Below are 26176 nucleotides of genomic sequence, written 5' to 3' on the forward strand. Positions count from 1 at the left end.
TAATATAAATTGTAAAGAAAATAAACGATTAAAATAGAAAAATGCAAAACAGAAACATTTTAGTCTGCAAAGCCATTGACCAGGAAACTAAAAAATGGCACTCCATGTCAAAAAGGTTGCTGACCTCTGTCCTAGAATATCAAAATCCACAAAAGGAGGTATTATTTTCTATTTGGCCCCTAAACTATGGAATAGTCTCCCTAACACTGTTCGGGATGCAGACACACTCACTCAGTTTAAGTCTAGACAAAAAACTAATCTGTTTAGCCAGGCATACACCTAATTTATTCATCAACTCACAATTAGGCTACTTTGGTTAGGTCTGCCTGAACCAGAAAAATGTTTCATGCTCTATATCACTGTGAAAAATATAATGGCATCTGCGCTAATATATTTGCTTCCCTGTCTCAACCTCGGCATTCATGTCCCGAGGTAACCAAAGCTGGCCAGATCCAGTTCAGTTCATACTTGGCGTCAGACTCCACTGCTATGTGTCTCTGAGTGATGATGACTATATGCAGCTGGTGCCAGCCAAACATCACTTCAGTCTATTACAATGGACTTCAGAGGATAAACTGATTCCAACTCCAACCATAAGACATGGGATACTTCTTATGCCACTGCCTGAACCTTGGATTTAGGATAGACCTCACCTAAATGACCTGCCGGCTAAACTGCGATGCACCTCAATGATCTCTGCCTGCATCACCTTGGTCTAATGATGGACTACACTTTTGAAAAGGACTACAGGCGGTTGTTAGGGGCCGGATCATGTTATTGGTTGGATTAAGTTACTTTATAGACACCTGGTAGCGACAGGACAAACAAATGGATTCATTTCAGATTATTTTACTCTGGATAGGGGCACCCGACTGGGTTACCCTCTTTCCCCATTATTGTTTTGTCTTGCCCTGGAACCAATAGCAGCTGCGATAAGAAAGGAGGATTATTTTCCAGGAGTGGTGGTGCATAAGCTTTTAATTTATGCAGATGATATTTTATTATTTGTCTCTGAAACTACTAGATCTATGCCTTGTCTCCACAGAATTATTAATTCAGCTGGGCCACTTGCTCTGTACTATTTTTGGGAATAGCTTAAACCCCCTAAAGCGGCAGATACTGTCATGTCTTGTCCTGTCTTGTCATGTTATGTCTCACTTCTGTTCTTTCCCTCTACTCTGTCGCCCTCTGGTTTTTGTTATATGTTTCTTTCCCTCTCCTTTTCTCCGCTTCCAGCTGTTCCTCATCTCCCCTGAGTTCCTCGTTAATCCTCTACCCACCTGTTCCCTCTTTCCTCTGATTAACTCTCTATTTCTTCTCCTCGCTCTCGCTACATTCTTTGTCGGATTCTCACCTTGTGATACTTTCTCTAGAAGCAAACTACAGTCCTGTTTATCTCTACCCAGAGTCCTGTCCTGTTGGCATCTGCCGTCACTTCTAACTGTTCACCGCTAACCATCTCCTATATTTGTGCCCAGTTACCTGATGCCACGAGAGAGTGGTAAGCTACATCTGCCCTCGACTTCGGTCGGACCGTGGGAGAGACCCGCAGCCTGTTATCGCTTCCCGCTTACCCTGTCAGCTACCCGTGGACTTACTCCAACTCTAAGGAAGCACCTGTTTGTTTCAGTTTTGTTGTCGCCCTCTCTGCGGGCTGTTTGTTTGTATTCCTCCCAAGGAGAAGACTTTGTGTTTGACATTATTCCCTGAGCTTCATTAAAGACTCTGTTTTTGCTACATCGCTTTTGGGTCCTCACTTACCTTCATAACAGAAGAATCCGACCAAGATGGACCCAGCGACCCCGGCCTCGTTCCAATCAGCCCTCGAGCTCCAGGGAGCGATGTTGGGCAGGCACGAGGCAGAGCTGTCTGCTGCACGACACGCCATTGAGGGCTTGGCTGCCCAAATCACCGAACTCTCGAGGCAGATTCTTCTCCCTCGTCCCGAGCCACCGGTCACCTCCAGGGCCCCCGAGCCTCCAGAACCCGTGCCGTGCTTTTCTCACCCAGTGTGACGTTGTTTTTTCCCTCCAGCCCACCACTTACTCCCAGAGCAGAGCCCGTATCGCCTACGTAGTTTCTCTCCTTTCTGGACGGGCTCGAGATTGGGGAACGACCATCTGGGAGGTGGGGGGCTGAATGTACTAACTGTTATCAGGATTTCAGGGAGGAGATGATACACGTTTTTGGCCGCTCTGTTTTTGGGGAGGAGGCATCCCGGGTCCTATCGTCTTTGCGTCAGGGTAAGCGGTCAGTTACTGACTATTCCATTGAGTTCCGAACTCTCGCAGCCTCCTGTGACTGGAGCGAGCCGGCACTGCTCGCTCGTTTTTTGGATGGTCTCTGCACGGAGGTGAAGGAGGAGATTCTTTCCCGAGAGGTACCCTCCCGCATGGACGCCGTGATCGAGCTCGCTATTCGCCTAGAGAGGCGTTTCGATCGCCGTCGCCGAGCTCGCGACCAGGAGTCTACATTTTTCTTTGCACCCCTCTCCGCTGCACTACCTCCCTCATCCACCACCTTGGCTCCTGAGCCCATGCAACTGGGGGGCATTCGCATTTCGGCTAAGGAGAAGGAGAGGAGAATCACCCACCGTCTCTGCCTCTACTGCGGTTCTGCTTCACACTTCGTGACTTCCTGCCCGGTAAAAGCCAGTGCTCGCCAGTAAGAGGAGAGCTACTGGTGAGCGCTACTACTCTGGTCTCTCCTTCGAGGTCTTGCACCACTCTTCCTGTCCATCTCCGCTGGACTGGCTCTGCTGCCACCTGCACGGCGTTGATTGACTCTGGCGCGGAGGGCTGCTTCATGGACGACACCTGGGCTCGGGAACATGGTATCCCCCTCATGGACTTATGTAAGCCCACGGCCCCGTTTGCCTTGGATGGCAGTTCCCTTCCCAAGATTCAGCGTGAGACGTTACCTTTGACCCTCACTGTCTCCGGTAATCACAGCGAGACCATTTCTTTTTTTATTTTTCAGTCCCCTTTCGCCCCTATTGTTTTAGGCCATCCCTGGTTAGTTCAACATAATCCCTCTATTAATTGGGCTAAGAATACTATCCTTTCGTGGAATGTCTCTTGTCATGTTAAATGTTTAATGTCTGCTGTTCCCCCTGTATCCTCTGTCTCTGTTTTTCAGGAGGAGCCTGGTGATTTGTCGGGGGTACCGGAGGAGTATCACGATCTGCGGACGGTGTTCTGTCGTTCCCGGGCCACTTCCCCCCATCGTTCTTATGATTGTAGTATCGAACTTCGTCCGGGAACCACTCCCCCCCTGGGAAGACTTTACTCGTTGTCGGCTCCCGAAAGTCAGGCTCTCGAGGATTATTTATCCGTAGCTCTCGATGCCGGTACTATTGTCCCCTCCTCTTCTCCCGCCGGGGCGGTGTTTTTTGTGTTCAGAAGAAGGACGGTTCCTTGCACCCCTGCATTGATTATCGAGGGTTGAATGACATAACAGTTAAGAATCGTTACCCGCTTCCTCTTATGTCATCAGCTTTCGAGATCTTGCACAGAGCTAAGTTTTTCACCAAATTGGATCTGCGTAACGCCTACCATCTCGTTCGCATTAGGGAGGGGGACGAGTGGAAGACTGCGTTTAACACTCCGTTAGGGCACTTTGAATATCGGGTTCTTCCGTTCTGCCTCGTTAACGCCCCTGCCGTTTTTCAGGCACTAATTAATGACGTCCTGAGAGACATGCTAAACATCTTTGTGTTTGTTTATCTCGACGACATCCTGATTTTCTCTCCGTCTCTCCAAATTCATGTCCAGCATGTGCGTCGCGTCCTCCAGCGCGTTTTAGAGAACCGTCTTTACGTGAAGGCTGAGAAATGCACTTTCCATGCCGCCTCTGTTAGTTTTCTCGGCTCTGTCATTTCTGCAGAGGGTATCAGAATGGATTCTGCTAAGGTCCAAGCCGTTTTAGACTGGCCCGTACCTAAGTCGCGCGTCGAGCTGCAGCGCTTTCTCGGTTTCGCCAATTTTTATCGACGCTTCATCCGTAATTTCAGTCAGGTGGCCGCCCCCCTGACTGCCCTTATGTCTGTCAAGTCGTGCTTTAGTTGGTCCGTCTCCACCCAGGGGGCTTTTGATCTCCTCAAGGACCGCTTTACGTCCGCACCCATCCTTGTTACACCTGATTTGTCCAAACAGTTCGTGGTCGAGGTTGACGCGTCAGAGATGGGTGTAGGAGCCATGCTTTCCCAACGCTCTCGCTCGGACAACAAGGTTCATCCTTGCGCGTACTTTTCTCATCGCCTATCGCCGTCTGAACGTAACTACGACGTGGGTAATCGTGAGCTGCTCGCCATCCGCCTAGCTCTAGGCAAATGGCGACAGTGGTTGGAGGGGGCGACCGTTCCTTTGTCGTTTGGACTGACCACCAGAACCTAGAGTACATTCATTCTGCCAAACGACTCAACGCGCGCCAGGCTCGTTGGGCTCTGTTTTTCGCCCGATTTGATTTCGTTATTTCCTACCGCCCTGGTTCCAAGAACACCAAGCCCGATGCCTTGTCATGTCTCTATTCTCCCGAAGTCTCCACGGACCCCGGGGGGATTCTCCCCACGGCCAGTATCGTTGGGTCAACTGTCTGGGGAATAGAGAGGCAGGTCAAACGAGCGCTCGCTCTCACTCCCTCCCCGTGCACCTGTCCTAGACACCTCCTCTTCGTTCCCGCCCCTACCCGCCTGGCCATTCTTCAGTGGGCTCACTCGGCCAAGTTGGCCGGTCACCCCGGCGTTCGGGGCACGCTCGCTTCCATTCGCCAGCGTTTTTGGTGGCCCACTCGGGAACGTGACATGCGTCGTTTCGTGGCGGCTTGTTCCGTTTGCGCACAGACCAAGTCAGGGAACTCCCCTCCAGCCGGACTTCTCAGACCACTTCCCATCCCCCCTCGACCTTGGTCACACATCGCCTTAGATTTCATCACCGGTCTCCCTGCGTCGGCGGGCAATACAGTCATTCTCACTGTCATCGATCGATTTTCTAAGGCGGCCCATTTTATCCCCCTCACTAAGCTCCCCTCCGCCAGAGAGACGGCACAAATAATCATCGAAAATATTTTCAGAATTCATGGCCTCCCCTCTGATATTGTTTCGGATAGAGGTCCGCAATTTACGTCCCAGTTTTGGAAGGAGTTTTGTCGCTTGATTGGGTCTTCCGTCAGTCTCTCGTCCGGCTTCTACCCTCAATCTAACGGTCAAGCCGAACGGGCCAATCAGACTGTCGGCCGCATCTTGCGCAGCCTTTCCGTAACCCCGCGTCCTGGTCCGAACACCTTCCCTGGGCTGAATACGCCCATAATTCGCTTCCATCGTCTGCCACCGGCCTGTCTCCTTTTCAGAGCAGCCTCGGGTACCAACCTCTGCTGTTCTCGTCGCAAATTGCCGACTCCAGCGTCCCTTCCGCTCAAGCTTTTGTCCAACGTTGCGAGCGCACCTGGAGGGGTGTTAGATCAGCTCTCTGCCGTTATAGGGACCGGAGTGTGAGGGCTGCTAACAAGCGTAGAACTAAGAGCCCCAGATATTGTCGCGGCCAGAGGGTATGGCTTTCCACTCTCAACCTTCCCCTTAAGTCTGTCTCTCGTAAATTGACTCCGCGCTTCATCGGTCCGTTCCGCATCTCGCAGGTTATTAGTCCCGTCGCGGCGCGACTTCTTCTTCCCCGCTATCTGCGCCGCGTCCACCCAGTTTTCCACGTCTCCTGTGTCAAGCCCGCCCTTCGCGCTCCCGCTCGTCCCTCTTCCCTTCCCGTTAGTGTTGAAGGCTCCCCTATCTACAGGGTCCGCAAGATTCTAGACATGGGCGCTCGGTGTCGTGGTCATCAGTTTCTGGTTGATTGGGAGGGTTACGGACCCGAGGAGAGAAGTTGGGTTCCCTCTCGGGACGCGTTGGACCGTTCGCTTATCGATGATTTCCTCCGTAGCTGCCAGGTATCCTCCTCGGAAGCGCCAGGAGGCGCTCGTTGAGGGAGGGGTACTGTCCTGTCTTGTCATGTTATGTCTCACTTCTGTTCTTTCCCTCTACTCTGTCGCCCTCTTTTCTCCGCTTCCAGCTGTTCCTCATCTCCCCTGAGTTCCTCGTTAATCCTCTACCCACCTGTTCCCTCTTTCCTCTGATTAACTCTCTATTTCTTCTCCTCGCTCTCGCTACATTCTTTGTCGGATTCTCACCTTGTGATACTTTCTCTAGAAGCAAACTACAGTCCTGTTTATCTCTACTCAGAGTCCTGTCCTGTTGGCATCCGCCGTCACTTCTAACTGTTCACCGCTAACCATCACCTATATTTGTGCCCAGTTACCTGATGCCACGAGAGAGTGGTAAGCTACATCTGCCCTCGACTTCGGTCGGACCGTGGGAGAGACCCGCAGCCTGTTATCGCTTCCCGCTTACCCTGTCAGCTACCCGTGGACTTACTCCAACTCTAAGGAAGCACCTGTTTGTTTCAGTTTTGTTGTCGCCCTCTCTGCGGGCTGTTTGTTTGTATTCCTCCCAAGGAGAAGACTTTGTGTTTGACATTATTCCCTGAGCTTCATTAAAGACTCTGTTTTTGCTACATCGCTTTTGGGTCCTCACTTACCTTCATAACAGATACCCTGGGCGTGGTGATTACAGCTTTTGGAAAAGGTCATGAGGCATCAGTGTATTCCAACAAGCAGTAATCACAACTACCAGTGTATCTGCTGTTTTAGGGGGTTTAAGCTATTCCCAAAAATAGTACAGAGCAAGTGGCCCAGCTGTAAATACCTAAAAAACTGAGATATGGGGATCCCAAAATGTTGAACCATATTTTCAAAGGATCTCAATGCTCCAATCTCTTACAAGTCACTGAGCATACTAACCTCCCTCACAATACACTCTGACAACAGAAACGGGATTTATTAATACATAATTTGGGGTCAAGCCATAAACTCGAGGCATAATTTAAATAAATGTCTGACTTAAGCACTCTGGACACTTTTGTCCATACCGAGTGCAAATGCAAGATAATGGGGTGTAATTTAACTTCTCTGGTTAGTTTGATAGAAAAGCTTTGTAATGGCAAAATAGGGGCAAGATCTTCCTGTTCAATACAAAACCAGGGAGGGGCTCTTTCAGGTGGATGCGACCTATGAGCCAAATTTCTGAGACTGAATGCATAATAATAAAACAAAATCTTGGGTAGGCCTAGCCCACCATTGTCAATCAGCCTATGCAGCTTACTGAAATGTAATCTGGGACGTTTCCCATTCCAAACGAAGGACTTCGCTATGTTATCAAATTGCATGAAATAAAAGAGGGGGACATCTGCAGGGAGAGACTGTAGCAGGTAGTTGAAATTTGGAATGCAATTTATTGTAATAACATTAACCTTCCCAGTCATCACTAAATGTAATGAAGCCCACCTGTCCACATTGCTCAAAAACCTTTTTATTAAAGGGTCAAAATTAATACTGGGAATAAAATACCCAAATACTTAATGAACTTTTTGGACCACTGAAAGGCCCCTGGCTGAAAGGCCATTATCTGCCCAATACCAATTGACTCTGTATCCCGTGGAGGCAATGCATAGATCTATTAGGGTAAGAGATGAATAATAATATATCATCTGCATAAAGAAGAATCTTATATGCCATACCTCCCACCTTTGCCCCTGTAAAATCATCCTCCTTTCTTTTTGCGGCTGCTATTTGTTCCAGGGAAAGACAGAACAATAATGGGGAAAGAGGACAACCCTGCCAAATGTACCTGTCTAGAATAAAATAATCTGAAAATAATCAGTTTATTTGTCCAGCCTGTTTGAGGCTGTCCCCCTCCACCTTGAAGGTGTATGTAGCCGCTATCACGGCCCACCACGATGCAGTGGACGGCAAGTCCTTGGCTAAGTACGACTTGATTATCGGGTTCTTTAGAGGCGCCCGGAGACTGAATCCTCCCTGGACAAGCCTGTTCCCCTCCTGGGATCTCTCAGTGGTCCTCTCAGGCCTTCAGAGACCCCCCTTCGAGCCACTTGACTCAGTTGAGCTCAAGGCTCTCTCCTTGAAGATAGCCCTCCTGATAATGCTAGCTTCCATCAAGAGGGTTGGGGAAATGCAAGCGTTCTCTGTTAGCAGCTCTTGCCTGGATTTTGGTCCAGCAGATACTCACGTCATCCTGAGACCGCGACCGGGCTACGTGCCCAAGATTCCTACGACCCCCTTCAGGGATCAGGTCGTGAACCTGCATGCGCTGCCCCAGGAGGAGGCAGACCCAGCCTTTTCGTTGCTGTGTCCGGTATGTACTTTGCGTATCTATTTGGACCACACGCAGAACTCTAGATGTTCTGAGCAGCACTTTGTCTGCTTTGGTGGACAGCAGAAAGGCAACGCTGTCCCAAACAGAGGCTTTCCCACTGGGTCGTTGATGCTATCGCATTGGCCTATCCCCCCTTGCGGGTTCGAGCACACGCAACTAGAAGTGTGGCATCCTCGTGGGCACTGGCCAATGGCACCTCCCTAGCAGACATATGCAGAGCAGCGGGCTGGGCAACACCCAATACCTTTGCAAGATTCTACAATCTCAGGGTTGAGTAGAACTCGGTAATACGGAACAGTGACCGGGAGCCCTTCACCAAGTTGATCCAGTGTGCTTCCTCTCCCAGGTTAGCCACTGAGCTTTCGCTTCCTGGATGTTCTTCCTCCCTAGCCTTCTGGCCTGCAAATTCAGTGGAGCAATTTGCCACCAGACCCACTATGAGCCACAAGTGCTCTGTACTGGGGTAGGGCTCCACAGGCTTAATTCCCTCTTCAGGCAACTCCCTGTGATGTATTTTGGGCAGTCCCACTGCCCCCGGTCACTGTGTTTGTAGAGCTCCTCCCTCATCATGTAGGACCTACCACCACACCAGCCCACGTGGTGTATTGGCCACATATCACCTCCTCCTAGTCTGGACAGGATGCAGCCTCCACAGGATCTTTTCCCTCTGAAAGAATAGGATCGGGGAAGACCACCTACCCTGATGCATTTCATAGCATCAAGAGTGTAAAGCCCCAGACGCTTTACACTCTATGCAAGAGACATAGAGAAAGAAAAGGGCTTGTGGCAGCGGGGGCGTGGTCAAGCGCCCGTCCGGGGTAGAAAGCGGTAAGGGCGCTTGCACCTGAGCCAAATTATGTCTAACACCTGTCTCTAATTTGAGTGAGCATGGGGAGAGCGTCATAAAAACGGCAACAGAACCTCCAGACGGGAGAGAGAACAACGCGTCAATCCAGTGTTGGCGTAGACAAATAATCAGAAAGATTTATGTTATACAGAGAAGACATAAAGATTTGTAAAGTATTGCTGTGGCCATTAAAAAGAACCCTTACTTCTGAAGAGCTCTGCGTCTTTGTTCCCTCCTTATTTGACCCCATGGAGCAAAGGAAGGCTTTCTTGGCCCCATGGAGCCCTCCCTTGCCAGCTTGCTTCAGATGCACCAGCAATCCCTGATTGAGCTGCGCCAAGACCGGGACGGGCGCTTGACCATGCCCCTGCTGCCACAGGGCTTTCTCCCTTGCTGGTCATGTAGCACCTGTTCCCCCCTCAGGGGGGCTTGGAACCTAAGGTCTGTATATGACACCTTTTCTGGCGGCGTTGGGGAGGGTTACGTGCAGCCTATACAGTTGCTTCTAGCATGCAGTAGCCTGCTTGCACCTTTGTCAGCAGTTCACGTAACATGGTCAAGTGCATGGCGCTTTTGAATGGGACCCATTGTGTCACTTCATTCGACACAATGTTGAGTGAGTGACAGAAGGGGAACTTCACGTTTACTGTTGTAACCTCAGTTCCCTAAGGGAGGGAATGAGATGTTGTGTCCCTTCTGCCACGACACTAGACCTACCACTGTAAATGGCCGTACCTTATTCTTGGCTCCTCAGTGCAAAAATCAGATGCACGCCTGCTTCCCTTTATACCCATATGTCCAGGGTGGGACATGCAAATTCTTTTTGCCAATTTCTCATTGGCCTTTTCTCAAGTTCAGAGGTACACGAGGCTCCCAAGGAAGACCCCCTTGTGTCACTTAATTTGACACAATGTCTCTTTACCTCCCTCAGGGAATGGAGGTTACAACAGTAACGTGACGTTCTTTAGCATAATATCTAAAAAAAACCTCTGCGGCAAAGCCATCTGGCTCCTGATCCTTGCCTGTAAGAAAGTTCTTAATTACCTCGCCAAGCTCTTCCAAGGTTAAGAATCAAGTTTATTTTTTGTCTCAGTCTTCATTTTAGGGAGTTCTAAAGGTTCCACAAAATGTCTAATATCTTCATCAGTAGACGAAGACATAGAACTATAGAGATCAAGATAGAATTCTTTAAAAGCATTATTAATATCAATGGCTGAAGTAAAATTTTCACCACTAGCAGATTTCAATGAGGGAATGGTAGAAAAAGACTCTGCTGTATATATCTAGCCAAAAGCTTCCCTGCTTTGTCTCAAAATTGTATTATGTCTGTATTTCAATTGGGTCAGTTCTCTGATGCCATCAGGTGACAGCTCTGCCTCAGCAGAGCTCCATGAGTTCTTGTGTTTTGGATTTTTTTTTCTCCCCTTTTTCTCCCCAATTTGGAATGCCCAATTCCCAATAAGCTCTAAATTCTCGTGGTGGCATAGTGACTCGCCTCAATCTGGGTGGAGGAGGACGAATCTATATGATTTCTTGTTCTCCATATGTGGCAACACCTCTAAATACACCAGGGAGTGATCTGAGACTAATACGTTTCCAATTGAGCAATCAATAACACATGAAATGAGGGAAAAAATCTATTCTAGAATAAATCTTATGGACTGATGAAAAGAATGTATAGTCCCGACCATATGAGTTCAAATGTCTGCAAATATCTGCAAGACCAAGATTTATACACAAGAATTGTCAATGTTGCTCTAGGGGGCTTACACACTTTTACTTCACTATGTTCAAGGACTGAGTCCATCAAAAGATTAAAGTTTCATTCCAATATTATGTCATGAGGGATGCCAGAGCCTTGAGCATCAGCATTAGGTGTGTAAATTTTAGCCAAAATCAATCTTTACCCCTGAATGTCTGGTAAAACTATAATGACTCTTTCTAATTTATTGTATTGATTTAATTAATTTAATTGTAGATGTTTACTTATCAATGTAATGCCTCTGCTGCTCTTACTTGAGCCAGCACTTAAGGAAACATGCCCTCCCCATATCTTCCAAAATGTTTCAGCTTCCTGCAGAAAAAGATGTATTTCTTTAAGAAACACTATGTCATATTTCTTTTGTTTAAGAAAATACATAACCTTCCTTCTTTTTATGGGGTGCCCAAACACATTCACATTAGAGAGAGACAATCCACTCATGTGAACATTTTGTCAAGCCCACTTGCTGCAATGTGAGAATCACACATACTTATTACATTATATTTATGAAGGACAATGCTTGCTGAGTGTATGCAAGTATTTTGTGGCCATCCTTAGTCTCTCTTCTACCTGGGCCAGGAACATCAGTTCAAAACAACCTTCCATTGATGTAAGATATTCTTGCATTCCTTGAATCGATCACATTTCTCTCTTGTCGAATTCGCAATGTCTGGGAGCAAGAAAATGCTGTGGTCATTCCAAGAAAGCCTTCCTTTGCTCCTCGCCTCACGTAACACGAGATCTTTATCTGATGATCTCGGAAATTTGACCACAATTGATCGGGGCCGGTCTCCCTCATCGGATCTCCGAGCCGGAACTCTGTGAGCTTGCTCGATTTCCAGCTTATGACCTGTTATGTCGAGCAGACTCGTGAAGAGCTCATCTAGAAATTTCACCATATCTTGGCCTTCATTCTCAGGAATTCCAACATTTCGGACATTATTTCGCTGGATACAATTGTCAAGGTCTTCTAAGTTTTCCCAGATGTGCTGAAAATCTGCCTTGGTTGCTAGCAGGTTAGCAGCTACTTCCCTCTCTGATGACTTCAGATAATCTATCCATTTCTCAATGTCCCACATTCTTGTAACCAACTCAGAGAATTTTGTCTCCATGGCAGTGAGCCATTGACATATTACAGCTTGTAGCTTGGAAAGATCTTCCAAATCTGCAATGACCTTTGCCAGTATTGCCAAAATGCTCGACAGTTGATGATGAAACTCTCCCGTCGCACCGCCCAAATTGAGTCTCTGGTCTGCGGCCCTGTCAGGGGCATCAGCTTGAGCATGTAAGTGCCTTTAATGTCTCCAGAGCCTGAGGATTTTGAATTATTGGACATATTGACTTCATTGAACAGTTATAGAACAGGGAGTATCGAATCTCACCAGTTTATGACACAAAAGTTATTAAAAACTAGCAGAGTGCACAGAGGTCACTGTTCGACCCTCGCATGACGCCAAACAACTCTTTCATAGTGTAGCATTATTGTTGTTTTGTTAATATAATCCAAAAATATCTGACTGCACCAGGAAACAAATGTTAACAGCATACATTTTAAAGTAATGAGGTTACAGATTGCAGATATACAGTATTTATAACATCTAAAAAAAATTCTCTGTCAACTAAGCAAGCAACAAATGCTAATATTTGCAACATAAATGAAAAACTACTTAAACATTTGATTTCTTCTAGTGCTGGCACTCTTCCCGTCACGTTCCGTTGTCTTGAGGAGAACCTGGGCATTGACAAGAGAGTCACGCGTTTTGTGCTTCCAGTTGGAGCAACGATTAACATGGATGGAACGGCACTCTATGAGGCTGTGGCTGCCATTTTTATTGCCCAGATGAATGGAATTGACTTAGATCCTGGTCAGATCATCACTGTCAGGTAAGACTGAATACTTAGTATAAATATATTATAAAGCAACTTCTACCAAACCCTTTTTCAACATTTTCATAACTAAAACAATTCGTACAGCTGAAGTGTGTCATTTCTGCACCAAACGGAATTGCAAAAATAAACATTGTTTTCAAACAGCATTCCTGTACACTATGCTAGTCTGCCATTGATCGAACATACAGATAGTCCCGCCCCAAACTCATGACATTCGTTTGGATAAGTCAACATTGCTGTGTTGATGAGCAAAAACATTATGACCACTCACAATTGAAGTGAATAACGTTGATCATCTCCTAACAAGGCCACATGTCAAGGTCTGAGAAGAATAGACATTAAGCGAACAATCAGTCCTCTTAGTCAACGTGTTGAATGCATGAGAAATGGGCAGGATTAAAGACCTAGGCTAGATGACTGGGTCAGAAATGGCAAAGCTTGGGGTGCTCCCGGTCGACAGTGGTCAGAGGAGAGAAAAACTACAAACCAGCTACAGGGTGTTGGGCACCCAAGGCTCATCAAAGCTCGAGGGCAACAAAAGCTATCTTTTCTGGTTCAAACTGACAGATGGTCTACTGTGACAGAAGTCACAGAAAATTTGAACGATGGTTACGGGAGGAATGTGTCACAACACACAATGCATCGCACCCTGCTGTTTATGGGGCTGCGTGGCCGCAGACCAGTCAGAGTGCCCATGATGACCCCTGTTGTCATGGCAGATCCTTCAAAACAGAAATCGAAGCATAGTCGAGTCAAAAACTTCTAGGATTTGCAAAGTTTCTGATTCCAAAGCTAGACTTTATTATAAAAATAACAAAGCTGAGATGGTTAATGAACCATCTGAAATGACACTTTAGAACATGCCTTTTTATACAATTTCTGTTCTCTTTGACGATGGCCTATGTTCAATAAAATTAACCTATAATATATCCAATAATATACTCCAATGAAATCTTAAGCCGCGATTATTTACGTCATCACTCCATTACTTCAGAGGTGGCAAAAGCATAACTATTTCAATTTCTATGCAAAAATCACACTATAATCACTTCATATGGTTACATATTTTATATTAACTAACAATCATTACTTTCTGCATTAATTTGATTAGTATGTTAATTGATTTCCCCTATTTCAGTTTATTGGTCACACACAACACATCCCTGTGAGATGGAGAAGTGTGTGTGCTGCCACAGGTGTTCCTTCTTTTTTATCCTTGAGACTCCCTATACCTCTTGACACATGCAATGCGATTCATCCCAATACTCCCTATTCCACATATTGTCTGCATCAAATCATGCATTGTCTGATTCTATTCTATTAAAAACATTCACAGAAAGGGCCTTTACATGGTTCAAAGTGACTGTGAATCTGGTTAAATGAAAAAATACCATACTATCCACTGTCGAAAGCACCTTGGAGCAGTGGAGGAAGGTCTTCTGGTCCGATGAATCACATTTTCTTTTACATCATGAGGACGGCCGTGTACATTTGCACCGTTTACCTGGGGAAGTGATGGCACAATGATGCACTGTGGGAAGACGACAAGCCGGTGGAGGGACTGTGATGCTCTGGGCAATGTTCTGCTGGGGAACCCTTGGTCCAGCCATTCATGTGGATCTCAATTTGACACGTGCCACCTAACTAAACATCTTTGCAGACCAGATAAATCCCTTCATGGCAATGAATATTCCTCTTTCAGCAGGATAATGCACCCTGCACATGTTGTTTGGGAATGGTTTGAGGAACATGATGAATTGTTCAAGGTGTTGCCCTGGCTTCCAGATTCCCCAGATCTCAATCCGAGATCTCAATGCTGCTAATGTCTTGGTGCCAGATACCACAGGCCACCTTCAGGGGTCATGTAGAGTCCATCCCTCAGCGGGTTGTGCTGTTTTGGCGGCATGCGGAGGATGAACAACATATTAGGCAGGTGACCATAATTTTTTGGCTCATCAGTGCATATTTGTGCTATGTAAGAAAATATCACTATGTAATGCAGTCACATAACTGTTTAAACAAATGTTGTCAAAATGAACAATTCTGATTGTATCATTTAGTCATGTATATCAGTGGCGGCTGCTGGTCTTTCAAAGAGGGGAAGCTCATTTTCGGCCTACATTATAAACTTATTTACCCTATTTTTTGCACTAAATCAATCTTAGGTGTTGATCTGCCCTGCTGTTTAATTCTAATTTTTTCCTCGTAAGGAAGACTTTCAAATGGCTTCGCCAAAATCAGGTCGACAATATTAGCACCGTCTGCCATCGATGCGCAGTTTCACCCGTACTGACGCTAGCCTAGCCTACTGTATGAATGAATGAATGAACGAACGAACGAACAAACGCTCTAAAACAAAATATATTAAACTTGGTAAAACTGAAACAAGGAATGTGGTGTATAATTGTGTGAAATGTATTATGCAAATTGACTATCAATTTCGCCAAACAAATATAAAGAAATAGGTTGCAGCAGTTTGTCTTTCGACTACATTTGAGAAATCCGCGATGGGACTGAGCGCGAAATAGCTTCAGTGACTTCTTATAGTACAGATTCGCTGTCAATCAAAAGGAGATGCAGTCTTTCGACAGATCCTCCAATCATCACGTGGAAGCCCGGAGTCCGAGCCAGCCCACTCCTCATTCACCCCCAGAGACGCTGAGCGTCCGTGGGCGGGACATAATTGCAGCATTTTTCCAATGACCGTCTATTTTCGGAGCACTGAAAAAAACTGTTCAGAGCAGCCCCATTGAAGTCAATGGACGCTGGGCTTCAACAGGGAAATGCACTGACGCTACGGGAATGTATGAGAAGTAAATCGAGTCAGCCGACCTGCTATATGTAATGTAGCTGATTCTGAACGAACTCGTCTTCGAGATGAACGTGTTCTAACGCATTTTTAGTCAATAAATTGTTTACACAATAGTACATATTTGACCATTATTTTTTTGACATTATAGGGGAAGCTGAGCTTCCCTTGCAGTCTCATCCCCACTGATGTATATCTTCTATTGTTATACATTTGCTCAAAACCCTGCATGTGACTAATTAAACATGACAACATCTAAACACAAAATCCATCTTCAGATTGACCCATTATTAGCTACGTTACTGCTAACGACAGTTGACATTTGCAAACAATGACATTTACATAATTTTGTGTAGAAACCACCATGGTGACCCCTTGGGTAAGACCCCCTTCCCACGATGCGTGTAAGGGCCCCAGCCGTCTGGCTCTATGCGAGAAACATAGAGAGAAAAGAGGCCCGGCTAGGCTCGGCCCGTTCCCCTGTTTAGGGTAACCAGAAGGATGCCGATGACTTTTATGGGGTATTGGGGAAGGGTAAATGCAGTCTAACACAGCAGGTCGCTGTGCAGGTCTGCCCGCTCCTGTGTCATTATTTCCCCACTTTTATACCCGTATGTCCGGGGGCGGGGTATGCAAATACTGTCTGCCAACTTCTCATTGGCCTTTTTTCATAGATCAGAGTATAAGTATATTCGGCGCTCAAGAGAGACCCCTAGTGTTGCTTCGACACAACGTCTCGTTCCCTCCATCGATTAAAAACATCATAAAAGAGGAGTTTTGAACAATTAGTTGTGATAGTGTATATCTTTATACAGCAAAAAATGCAGCACATTCCATTAAAAGACTGTAAGTCTATCCCTCTCAGCCTTCTTTTTATTCTTTTCCAAATAAAACATGGTGCTACTGTGATAAGGTATATACTCTACAGGGGAGAAAGGTGCCTGTATAAGGTCTGACAGGCTGCCCAGCCTTTGGAGCTGATAATTAAAGAGTTAGGTGATTAGCTGTCAGGCAGAATAATTAGATGGCATAAATTCTGTGTATGTGTACATCATGTACAACATATAAATGTTAAGTAGTAGCAGCTGTTAAGTCATTTAAAAGACATGAAAAGTAAAGCACTAAGTCACTCTGGATTGAAGTATCTGCTAAATGCCATAAATGCAAATCTTAATCGAAGATAAGTGCCTGCATTCTTATTCCCATCATTTAGTCTTACAGCAACACTTGCCAGTGTTGGAGCGGCCAGTATTCCCAGTGCTGGTCTGGTCACAATGTTGCTCATTCTGACAGCAGTTGGGCTGCCCACTCAAGACATCAGTCTGCTAGTAGCTGTTGACTGGCTTCTGTGAGTATTCTCAATCCATGTTCATTTAGAACAGTTAAGTTAAGCTGAAAATATATTTATAAGATTTGTTCAATTTCTTTTAAAAGTTTTGACTGTCAACTATGGTAGAAAGCCAAAAAATTCTAATTATTGCCTCATAAATGAAAATATTCTTTGCAACCTAAATGCAAATGATTTGTTTTAATAACTGTCATATTTGAGGATATTCTACTCTTTTTACCAGCTGTTGTATTTTGTCTTAAGGGATCGTTTCCGTACCTCAGTCAATGTAGTTGGAGACTCGTATGGAGCTGGTATTGTGTACCACCTGTCCAAGGCGGAGCTGGATGCCCTGGATGCCCAGCACGGGAAGTCCGATGACATTGAGATGATGACCAAGACCCAGTCCTACTACGATGACCTCAAAAACCATCACGAAAACAACTCCAACCAGTGCGTCTTTGCTGCTCAAAATTCAGTCTTGGTAGATGATTGCAAGGTACAAGTCACGCTTGCGGACATAGAGACTTCGATATAACACATCACTGCATGCACTATATGCCTCTCTTTCTCATGTGTTTTGCATGTTTCTGTATGTATCTATATTTACGCTCATGTGTGTATGTACATATATGGTTTGTATATGTGCACATATGTACTAATATTTGTTCATTTCTTTTCTTGGAGCAGATTTTGTGTCTTTTTCATTTACTATTACATAAACTCTCCAACATTGTGTATTTGTGAGCAACGTGCTGTAAAATCCATACTAAACAAATTAGTAAGTGCATTATGATAAATACAGTCAATTCACATAAATCCTTTTGTCCAAACATTTAAAATGCATTTCTCAGTTCTTCTCAAGATTCCTCTCAAATCATAGTACATGTGACAGATATGTCATATTTCAAAAGATTACTTTAATTGAGATTACTTTAATTAAGTAAATTAAAGCTGCACTACGTAACTTTGTGCTCTCTAGCGACACCTGTGGTTGCAACTAATATATATATATATATATATATATATATATATATATATATATATATATATATATATATATATATACAGTATATATATGTTTTCATAACAGCTTTCTAAATATGCCTCCCATCTGCGGTTGGTCAAACAAATAGATAGTCCCACCCCCAACTCATGTCATTGGTCGAGTCAATGTTATTGTGTTTGTATAGATGGTTCGCTCAAACAGAGCAGAACATCAGAGAATTTTCATAGTGCTAATGAGACACAGTGTTTACAGCTTTCATGAAAATTTACCTATGAATGGCTTTCTTATAGTTGTCTCTGCATATTACGTTTGGATAGGATAAGTTATTTTAACAAAGAAATTTAAACTTCCATTTACTTCCATTTAAACTTTAAATAAATAAAAATACATTTCCATTATCTCACAGTGTTACCTCCAAGCAACACAAATAAAATTATAATATTAAATAAAAAAAATTTCAAATGTGTTTTGATATTGAGGCCCATTTTATGCAAGAAAAAATATTTTAAAAATATTGATTTCACAGTGTGCTATAGAGGACTTGACACTTTTGCCAAATATGTTGTGAAAACCAGTGGTTCAACACATTCAGTGGTCAATGAGATTTAAGTTAATTTATCTGTTGGTGTGTGATATAAAGTCTGCTCCTGTTATGCTGCTGTCTGTTTTGCTTGTATGCTCTTATGTTAATAAATATTAACAAATCTAACCAGATTTATATAAAAATGCAAACCATTGTAGAAGCTTTGCAAAGTAACCACTCACAAATGTAAAAAAAAAAGTACCTTGTTATTGTTTATCGTAATGGAAAATGTTTGTGTTTTATAGCATATTATTACAAAAACCCTGAACTGCAAGGTGGACATTTTTTTTGTTGAAATTTGTAGGCATCTTAGTGCATTTTTTATGATGTTGCAATCCGTACTCTCAGTTTTATAAACCGTGCCCTCATTTTATTCATCTGAACTCTTACATTTGTAATCCATACCCTCAATTTTGCAATCCATTCCCACAGATTCATAAACTGTATCCGTGGTTTCGCATTCCATACCCACGGTTTTGCAAACTGTACCCACGGATTTGTAGCCCCTCCCAGATTGAAGAAATCTGAGCCCAGGATTAGACATCGACTAATTTAGACTAATTTATTAGTAGGCCTCTAATTTTCTAATTAGATAATCTTATAAGGAATCATACAGGCTACTTCATTATCTTGCTTATTTTATTTACATTATTTATGTTTAAAACACACCAAACAACAGCTGTCCTGATACTTAAATATATATATCTTATCATCTACTGTGCATAAAAGCATCTCGGTTACTGTCGTAACCTCTGTTCCCTGATGGAGGGAACGAGACGTTGTGTCGATGAAGTGACACTAGGGGTCGACCTTGAGAGCCCGAAACACCTTCAGATCTTTGAGAAAAGGCCAATGAGAATTTAGAGTTGAATTTGCATGCCACTCCCCCTGACATACGGGTATAAAAGGGAGGCCGGCAGGCAAGTTTATTCAGGTTTTGCACTGAGGAGCCGAGACAAAGGTCATAACATCTAGAGGGACATAACATCTCATTCCCTCCATCAGGGAGGGGAGGTTACAAAAGTAACCGAGACATTCCCCTTCTGTCACTCACTCGACGTTGTGTCGATGAAGTGACACTAGTGGTCCCATATACAAAATGCCACAATGACTGAACTAGTCACGTGACCTGCCTATGCAGATGTAGGTAAGCTACTATGAGCGTAGGAACAGATGCACTCTGGCTGCATGGAGCCTCCCCAGATGCCCCAAAATGTTGTGTGCTTCCCCATAACCCTGGGGATGTACCAAATATGGGAGCAGGCTGTGTCAGCCGTGGCCTTTTCTCTCTAAGTTTTCACTCCATAGAAAAATAGATTCAGCTGGGGCCTAAAAAAATTTCATAAAATGCACCGGGGAAGTCGTTCTTTTCCTTTCCTATTCTTTCAGGGCGAAAAGACCCCGCGGAGGACACAGGAGGAGGAGGAGGGGAGGGTAAAGGAGTGGCAAATACACCATACAGGCCCAATGGCCAGACATGTTAGAGGCGTGGTGGTAAGTCCTGTCCTTCGTAGGACTATTCTATTCTATTCTATAACACAGCTATTCTATTTTATAACACAGCGACTGGGGCAGAGAGGGCTATGCCAAGGGAGACGCGGGTCTACCACAAGGGAGGGGGAGACCGTGCTGCAGAAGATACATCACAGGAGGTTAACAAGGAAACTTAAAACCTGTGGAGCACTTACTCCAGTACAGGGCATGTAGCACAAGTACTGAGTTTGAGTCTGACCACAAACTCCTCCACAGAATTCATGAGTCAGAAGGCTGAGGAAGAACATCCAGGGTTCAAATGCCGTGAACATGCATTGGAGAGAAGAGCACGCGGCTTCACCTTCTTGGAGGGGAAAGGAGCTATGCACAAGCGGTACACCCAGCCAGCTGTCCGTGTAATGAAACTTACTTACCTGCTCACACCTGAAAGAACATGAGATGAGACAGGCTCAACCCGGAAATTGTAAAACCTTGCAAAGGTATTGGGTGTTGACCAGTCCGCTGCCCCTGCTTATGTCTGCTAGAGAGGTGACGTTGGCTAGTGCCAATGAGGATGGCACACTCCTTGTGGAGTGTGCTCGAACCCACAAGGGGGCGGGCACTGTCTGGGCCAGGTAGGCCAATGCTATGGTGTTCACGATTCAGTGGGCAAGCCTCTGTTTGGAGACAGCGTTCCCTTTCCGCTGTCCACAAAAGCAGACAAAGAGCTGTTTAGAGCTTCTAAAGCTCTGCGTGCGATCCAAATAGATGTGCAAAACGCGCACCAGACACAGCAACGATAAGGCTGGGTCTGCCTCCTCCAGGGGCAGCGCTTGTAGGCTCACCACTTGATCCCTAAAAGAGGTCGGGGTAACCTTGGGCACGTAGCCCGGCCGGGGTCTCAGGATCAAGTGAGAGTCTTCCGGACCGAAATCTAGGCACTCCTCGCTGACAGAGAACGCTTGCAGGTCCCAGACCCTCTTGATGGAAGTGAGCGTGGTCAGGAGGGCAGTCTTCAGGGAGACTACCTTTAACTCAACTGACTCGAGGGGCTCGAAGGGGTCTCTCCGTAGGCCTGAGAGGACCACGGAGAGGTCCCATGAGGGAAAGAGGTACGGTCTAGGAGGGTTCAGCCTCCTGGCGCCTCTCAGGAACCTGATGATCAGGTTGTGCTTACTGAGGGACTTACCTTGAACCATGTCGTGGTGTGCTGCTATGGCAGCTACGTAGACCTTGAGAGTGGTCTGAACCAGGTCTGAGTGGACCAGTGCGGAGCCACGAGGGTGACCTGCTGCTCGTCCTCCCTGATCTTGCACAGAACCTGTGCAAGTAGGCTCACTGGGGGGAATTCATATTTGCACAGCCCTTGGGGCCAGCTGTTTGCCAGCGCATCTGTGCCGAGGGGAGCTCCTGTCAAGGTATACCAGAGCGGGCAGTGGGAGGATTCTTGGGAGGCAAACAGCTGGACTGCCTGAGGGTGGAGTCTCCATTCTCCTCTGAGTGTTACCTGCCATGACAGAGCATCTGCTGTGATGTTGAAGTCGGTTCAGGACTCACAGTTCCAGGATTGGGCACAGCCCACCGCCTTTCTTGGGAACAATGAAGTAAGGGCTGTAAAAGCCGCTATTCATCTCGGCTGGAGGGACATGCTCTATCGCGTCCTTTCATAGAAAGATGATGATCTCCGCACCAGAACGGCAGCACTCTTATCCTTCACCGACGTGAAGAGAACGCCGTGGAACCAGGGTGGACACCTGGCGAATTGAATCTCATAGTCGAGTCGGACAGTTCTGGTCAGCCAGCGTGACGGGTTGGAAAGCGATAACCATGCACCCAAGCTCCGGCCGAGGGGCACTAAGGGAAGGATTGCATCTGACGTTCCTGGGGGTGGGGCCTCGCAGTGGGGGGAAGCAGGTAGAGCCACGTCGTGGAGTGGGGCTCCAACCCGAGGAGGGAGCGCTGAGGGGACCCCCCAAGCACTTACCTTGCTTCGTGCATCTGGCACAAAGTGGGCCGGCGACTGAGGAGGAGACAATAAGCTGGCACTGAGGCGAGCTGCCTGTCTCATCCCAGAGATGGACGGAGGCCAGTGAGTGCGCTGCTGGGTGGGTGGCCCGCGGGAATTACCCGGCAGGACCGTACCCAGTGAAGCCTGCGAAACATCTCCAGCGTCAGCCATTTCGGCGCCGTACCCGTACATAGGAGGGCCGGGAAGGGGGACGGCTGAAGAGGCGCTCCCTCGGAAGAAGGAGAGCCACACTCATAAAGGAGCCATGGTCATGTTCTCGTAGTGAGAACATGAACCATCCATGAATGCTTCCTCAATGTGACATGTTCGTGACCGTCAGAGGCAGAGAAGTAACAACCGCATAGAGGAACTGCACAGAGACAGAACGGCATCTTTAAAAAGACGCGTCTTTAAAAAGTCGTTCAGCGTCACTGTGCACACTCTTTCAGGAGCTCTGTCAAAGCGCCCAGGGGTGTAGTCTGCAGCGGAGTGTAGAGTGGAAAGCGTCGCAGATCCAACAGCAACGCTCTAATAGGGAAGGTGAGCAGACGACTTCAGCTTGCTGTAGTGCGACCGGTCGGCTCCGAAGAAGAAAGCTGAATGAACTGGCCTGCCGGTCTCCCTTTTATACCCATATGTCGGGGGGAGTGGCATGCAAATTCATCTAGTCAATTCTCATTGGTCTTTTCTCAAAGATCTGAAGGTGTTTCAGGCTCTCAAGATTGACCCCTGGTGTCACTTCATCGACACAATGTCGAGTGAGTGACAGAAAAGGAACTTAGTATATGCACACCATTTTATATGGAATTGAAATAGAGGAAATTAATTTATTTTATTTTATTATATTAAAATGAAAGAGGCAAGGGTGAATGACATTGGGATGGCATAACCAGTTCAGGCTGCACTGCAAATAATAATTAGCCAGTCCAACGGGACTAAGGGACTAAGGCTGTGTTTCCTTAAATGCTAAGAACACAGTTAGTCACACGTTAATAGTATTTCATCTCTATACAGAGCTTTTCCCAAAAGTATTGTTATCGAAGTAGCACGTTTGTAAATAAACGAAAGCCTCTGACCACTCACCAAAGGGATATTTAGACTAATAGATTATGCTGTATAAATATACTGTATTTTGATAATTGAAAAGCCATTGTACACTATTGTCAGCCTCAGTTTAGCACCTTTTCGATAAGACCTCTCCCATAAGACCTCTCCCAAGCAATCTACATGCTGGTTTGGATAATAGCCATTAGTGCATCATAAAATAATGTATGACATTATTTACCCAAGCCTGTGTTACAAAACTTTACATTATGATTATTTATTATATTTGTATTATTATATTATATTTTCATGATAATTACATTATCTACATAATTACCGGTATGCAATGCAAGTTATGTACATTTAATATCATCTTGTTATAGCCAATATTTAATTTAATTATTCATAGCATAAACTACAGTTTTACGTGGACCAAACCCAACTATTCATGTGCAGGCATTATTTCCTATATCACTTTTGAGTCATAGTCAAGGACTGTAAGGAGTATGTTGAAACTGAAAGGGAAGAGATAGTTACATGAAATGGGAGATCGCTGTATAACTACCCAACTCTTCAGGATATGTAAGCTTAATTGTAGTTCTAGTAGGAAGATCTTGAGATTCATTCTCTCAGGCATCCATCCAATCACAATATAGCCTCCGCTCAGCTGCCTCACATTGTTTGCATACATTGTTTTCGCTCCCCTACACCCCATCACCACCGGTTTAGGTCCAATCCAGGGCGGGGTAAGCTTCACTCCCCTGCCCACATCGTCTCCAGCATGATCTGGCAGTTCAAGCAAGCATCGGAGTGCTGAACCGTAGGACGGGGCTGATGCGATATTATATAAGTATCTTTTTTTTTATTCATTCTAACAATCTCAAATCTTTCTGATAGAATAAGCTATGGTTTCTTAATAAGCAGTTTGTAACTGCCTAATCTTAAAGATTCTTGGGACATGCATTAAGGATAATGAGAAGTTAATAATATTAAGAAGAGGTTCTGAGATTACAGGAAAGGATTATTGTGGTTTAGAGCCTTTCTATCCCTTTCACTATCCCTTCAAGCATCACGAACCTCTAATTTTGTACTCTTCCACTTGCAATCCATTTTCTGAGCTGCTCTCTTGAGATATAATTATTGCATCCTTTCTATAGCATGTCTTTCTAGCATACGTTCGGTATCTCACCTGGGATATTGCCTTGGGCGCATCTGATCTGGAAGCACCAATGACACCACATCTTGTCAGCTGATAGACCAATCACAGCAGTGATAGGGGTGCCATACCTCCTTCACATACAGTGCATTTAGAAAGTATTGAGACCCTTTAATTTTTTTTTTCATTTTGTTTGTTTGTTGCTAAAATGCTTTACATATTTTTTATCCCATAATGACAAAGCAAAAAAAAATGTTTTTGATAACTATTTATTACAAATTAAAAACTTAAATATCACAATGACACACTGTAAGTATTCCTACCCTTTGCTGTGACACTTGAAATTGAGCTCAGGTGCATCCCATTTCTCTGGATCATCTTTGAGATGTTTTGACACTTTGATTGGAGTCCACCTGTGGAAAATTCTGTTGATTGTACATCATTTGGAAAGGCACACATATACGGTCTCATAAGGTCTATATAAGGTCTCACAGATGAAAATGCATATCAGAGCAAAAACCAAACCATGAGGTAAAAGGAACTGCCTGCAGAGCTCAGAGACAGTATTTTGTCAAGGCACAGATCTGGGGAAGGCTACAAAAACATTTCAGCTGCATTGAAGGTTCCCAAGATAACAGTGGCCTCCATAATTCTTAAATGGAAGACGTTTGGAACAACCAGGACTCTTCATAGAGCTGCCCGCCCGGCCAAACTGAGCAATCAAGGAAGAAGGTCCTTGGTATGAAAGGTGAACAAGAACCTGATGGTCAAAAAACTTGCAAAAGGACAAACATCACTGCAACACTCCAACGATCTGGGCTTTATGTCAGAGGGGGCAGACAAAAGCCTCTCCTCAGTGCAAGACACATGAAAGTCCACTTGGAATTTGTAAAAAAAAAAAAAAAAAAAGCACCTAAAGGACTCTCAGACTGTGAGAAACCAGATTCTTTGGTCTGATGAAACAAATATTAAACTGTTTGGCCTCAATTCCAAGCATCATGTCTGGAGATATCCAGGAACCACTTATTACTGGCGTAATACCATCCCAACTGTGAAGCATGGTGGTGGTAGCATCATGGGGTGTTTTTTCAGCGGGGGGACTGGTCAGGGTTGAAGGAAAGCTGAATGCAGCAAAATACAGAGATATCCATAATGAAAACCTTGAAGGTTCACCTTCCAACAGGACATGACCCTAAGCACACAGCCAAGACAATGAAAAATTGGCTTAGGGACAACTCTGTGAATGTCCTTGAGTGGCCCATCCAGAGTCCAGATTTGAACCCAATGGAACATCTCTGGAGAGACCTGAAAATGGCCCCCATCAGTCCCTATCCAACCTGACAGAGCTTGAGAGGATCTGCAGAGAAGAATGTCATAAAATTAGAAAATTCAGGCTTGTAAAGCTTGGCGCATCATACCCAAAAACTTGAGGCAGTAATCGCTGACAAAGGTGCTTCAACATAATCTTTATCTAGAACTTTATTTATGTATATATCTATATATATATAAGTTCTAACAATTCTGGGTTTTACTTTTTCATTATGAGGTATGGAGTGTAGATTGATATGAAAAAAAGTATTTAAAGCATTTTAGCATAAGGTTGGAACATTTAAAAAGATTATGATTTAAAAAATAAATAAATTAAGGGGTCTGAATACTTTCTGAATGCACTGTAAGTCAGTGCCACAGGTCTCTTCTTTCTCTGTCTCTTTCCCATTGAGTTCATTGGAAGCTATCCATAGCAGCGCTTGCACTGGAGTGGTCAGTAAACTATTTGTTAGATGAGTCGTTCAGGTACACCACAGAACGTGATTATTCTTCTGTGAGGATATTTAGTGTCAGGGTAAATATTTATTCAGCAATATTTATTACATATAAAGCTATTATAGCTTCATACTCCAGCACGCTGTTGTGGTGTGATTGATTGGCTGGTCTTTTCACATTTTATAAAAGAGCATCAATAAACCAAGTGGCACGTTGTGGTGAACTTGAT

The 26176-nt window shown here is 45.0% G+C and overlaps 1 protein-coding gene across 2 annotated transcripts in view; it reads left to right on the plus strand.

Annotated features, from left to right (window-relative positions):
- The window catches only part of slc1a2b (solute carrier family 1 member 2b), an 83260-nt gene that overhangs the window by 51357 nt on the left and 5727 nt on the right, over positions 1-26176 (plus strand). The window contains exons 8-10 of one of the 2 annotated variants that reach the window (XM_052119172.1): positions 12574-12768; positions 16797-16931; positions 17175-17409. In XM_052119172.1, coding sequence (XP_051975132.1) covers positions 12574-12768; positions 16797-16931; positions 17175-17409 — 565 coding nt within the window. The remainder of the gene's footprint in view (positions 1-12573; positions 12769-16796; positions 16932-17174; positions 17410-26176) is intronic. The other variant, XM_052119174.1, reaches the window with a different exon arrangement.

This window comes from Xyrauchen texanus, chromosome 46 (genome assembly GCF_025860055.1).
Source record: "Xyrauchen texanus isolate HMW12.3.18 chromosome 46, RBS_HiC_50CHRs, whole genome shotgun sequence".
NCBI lineage: Eukaryota > Metazoa > Chordata > Actinopteri > Cypriniformes > Catostomidae > Xyrauchen > Xyrauchen texanus.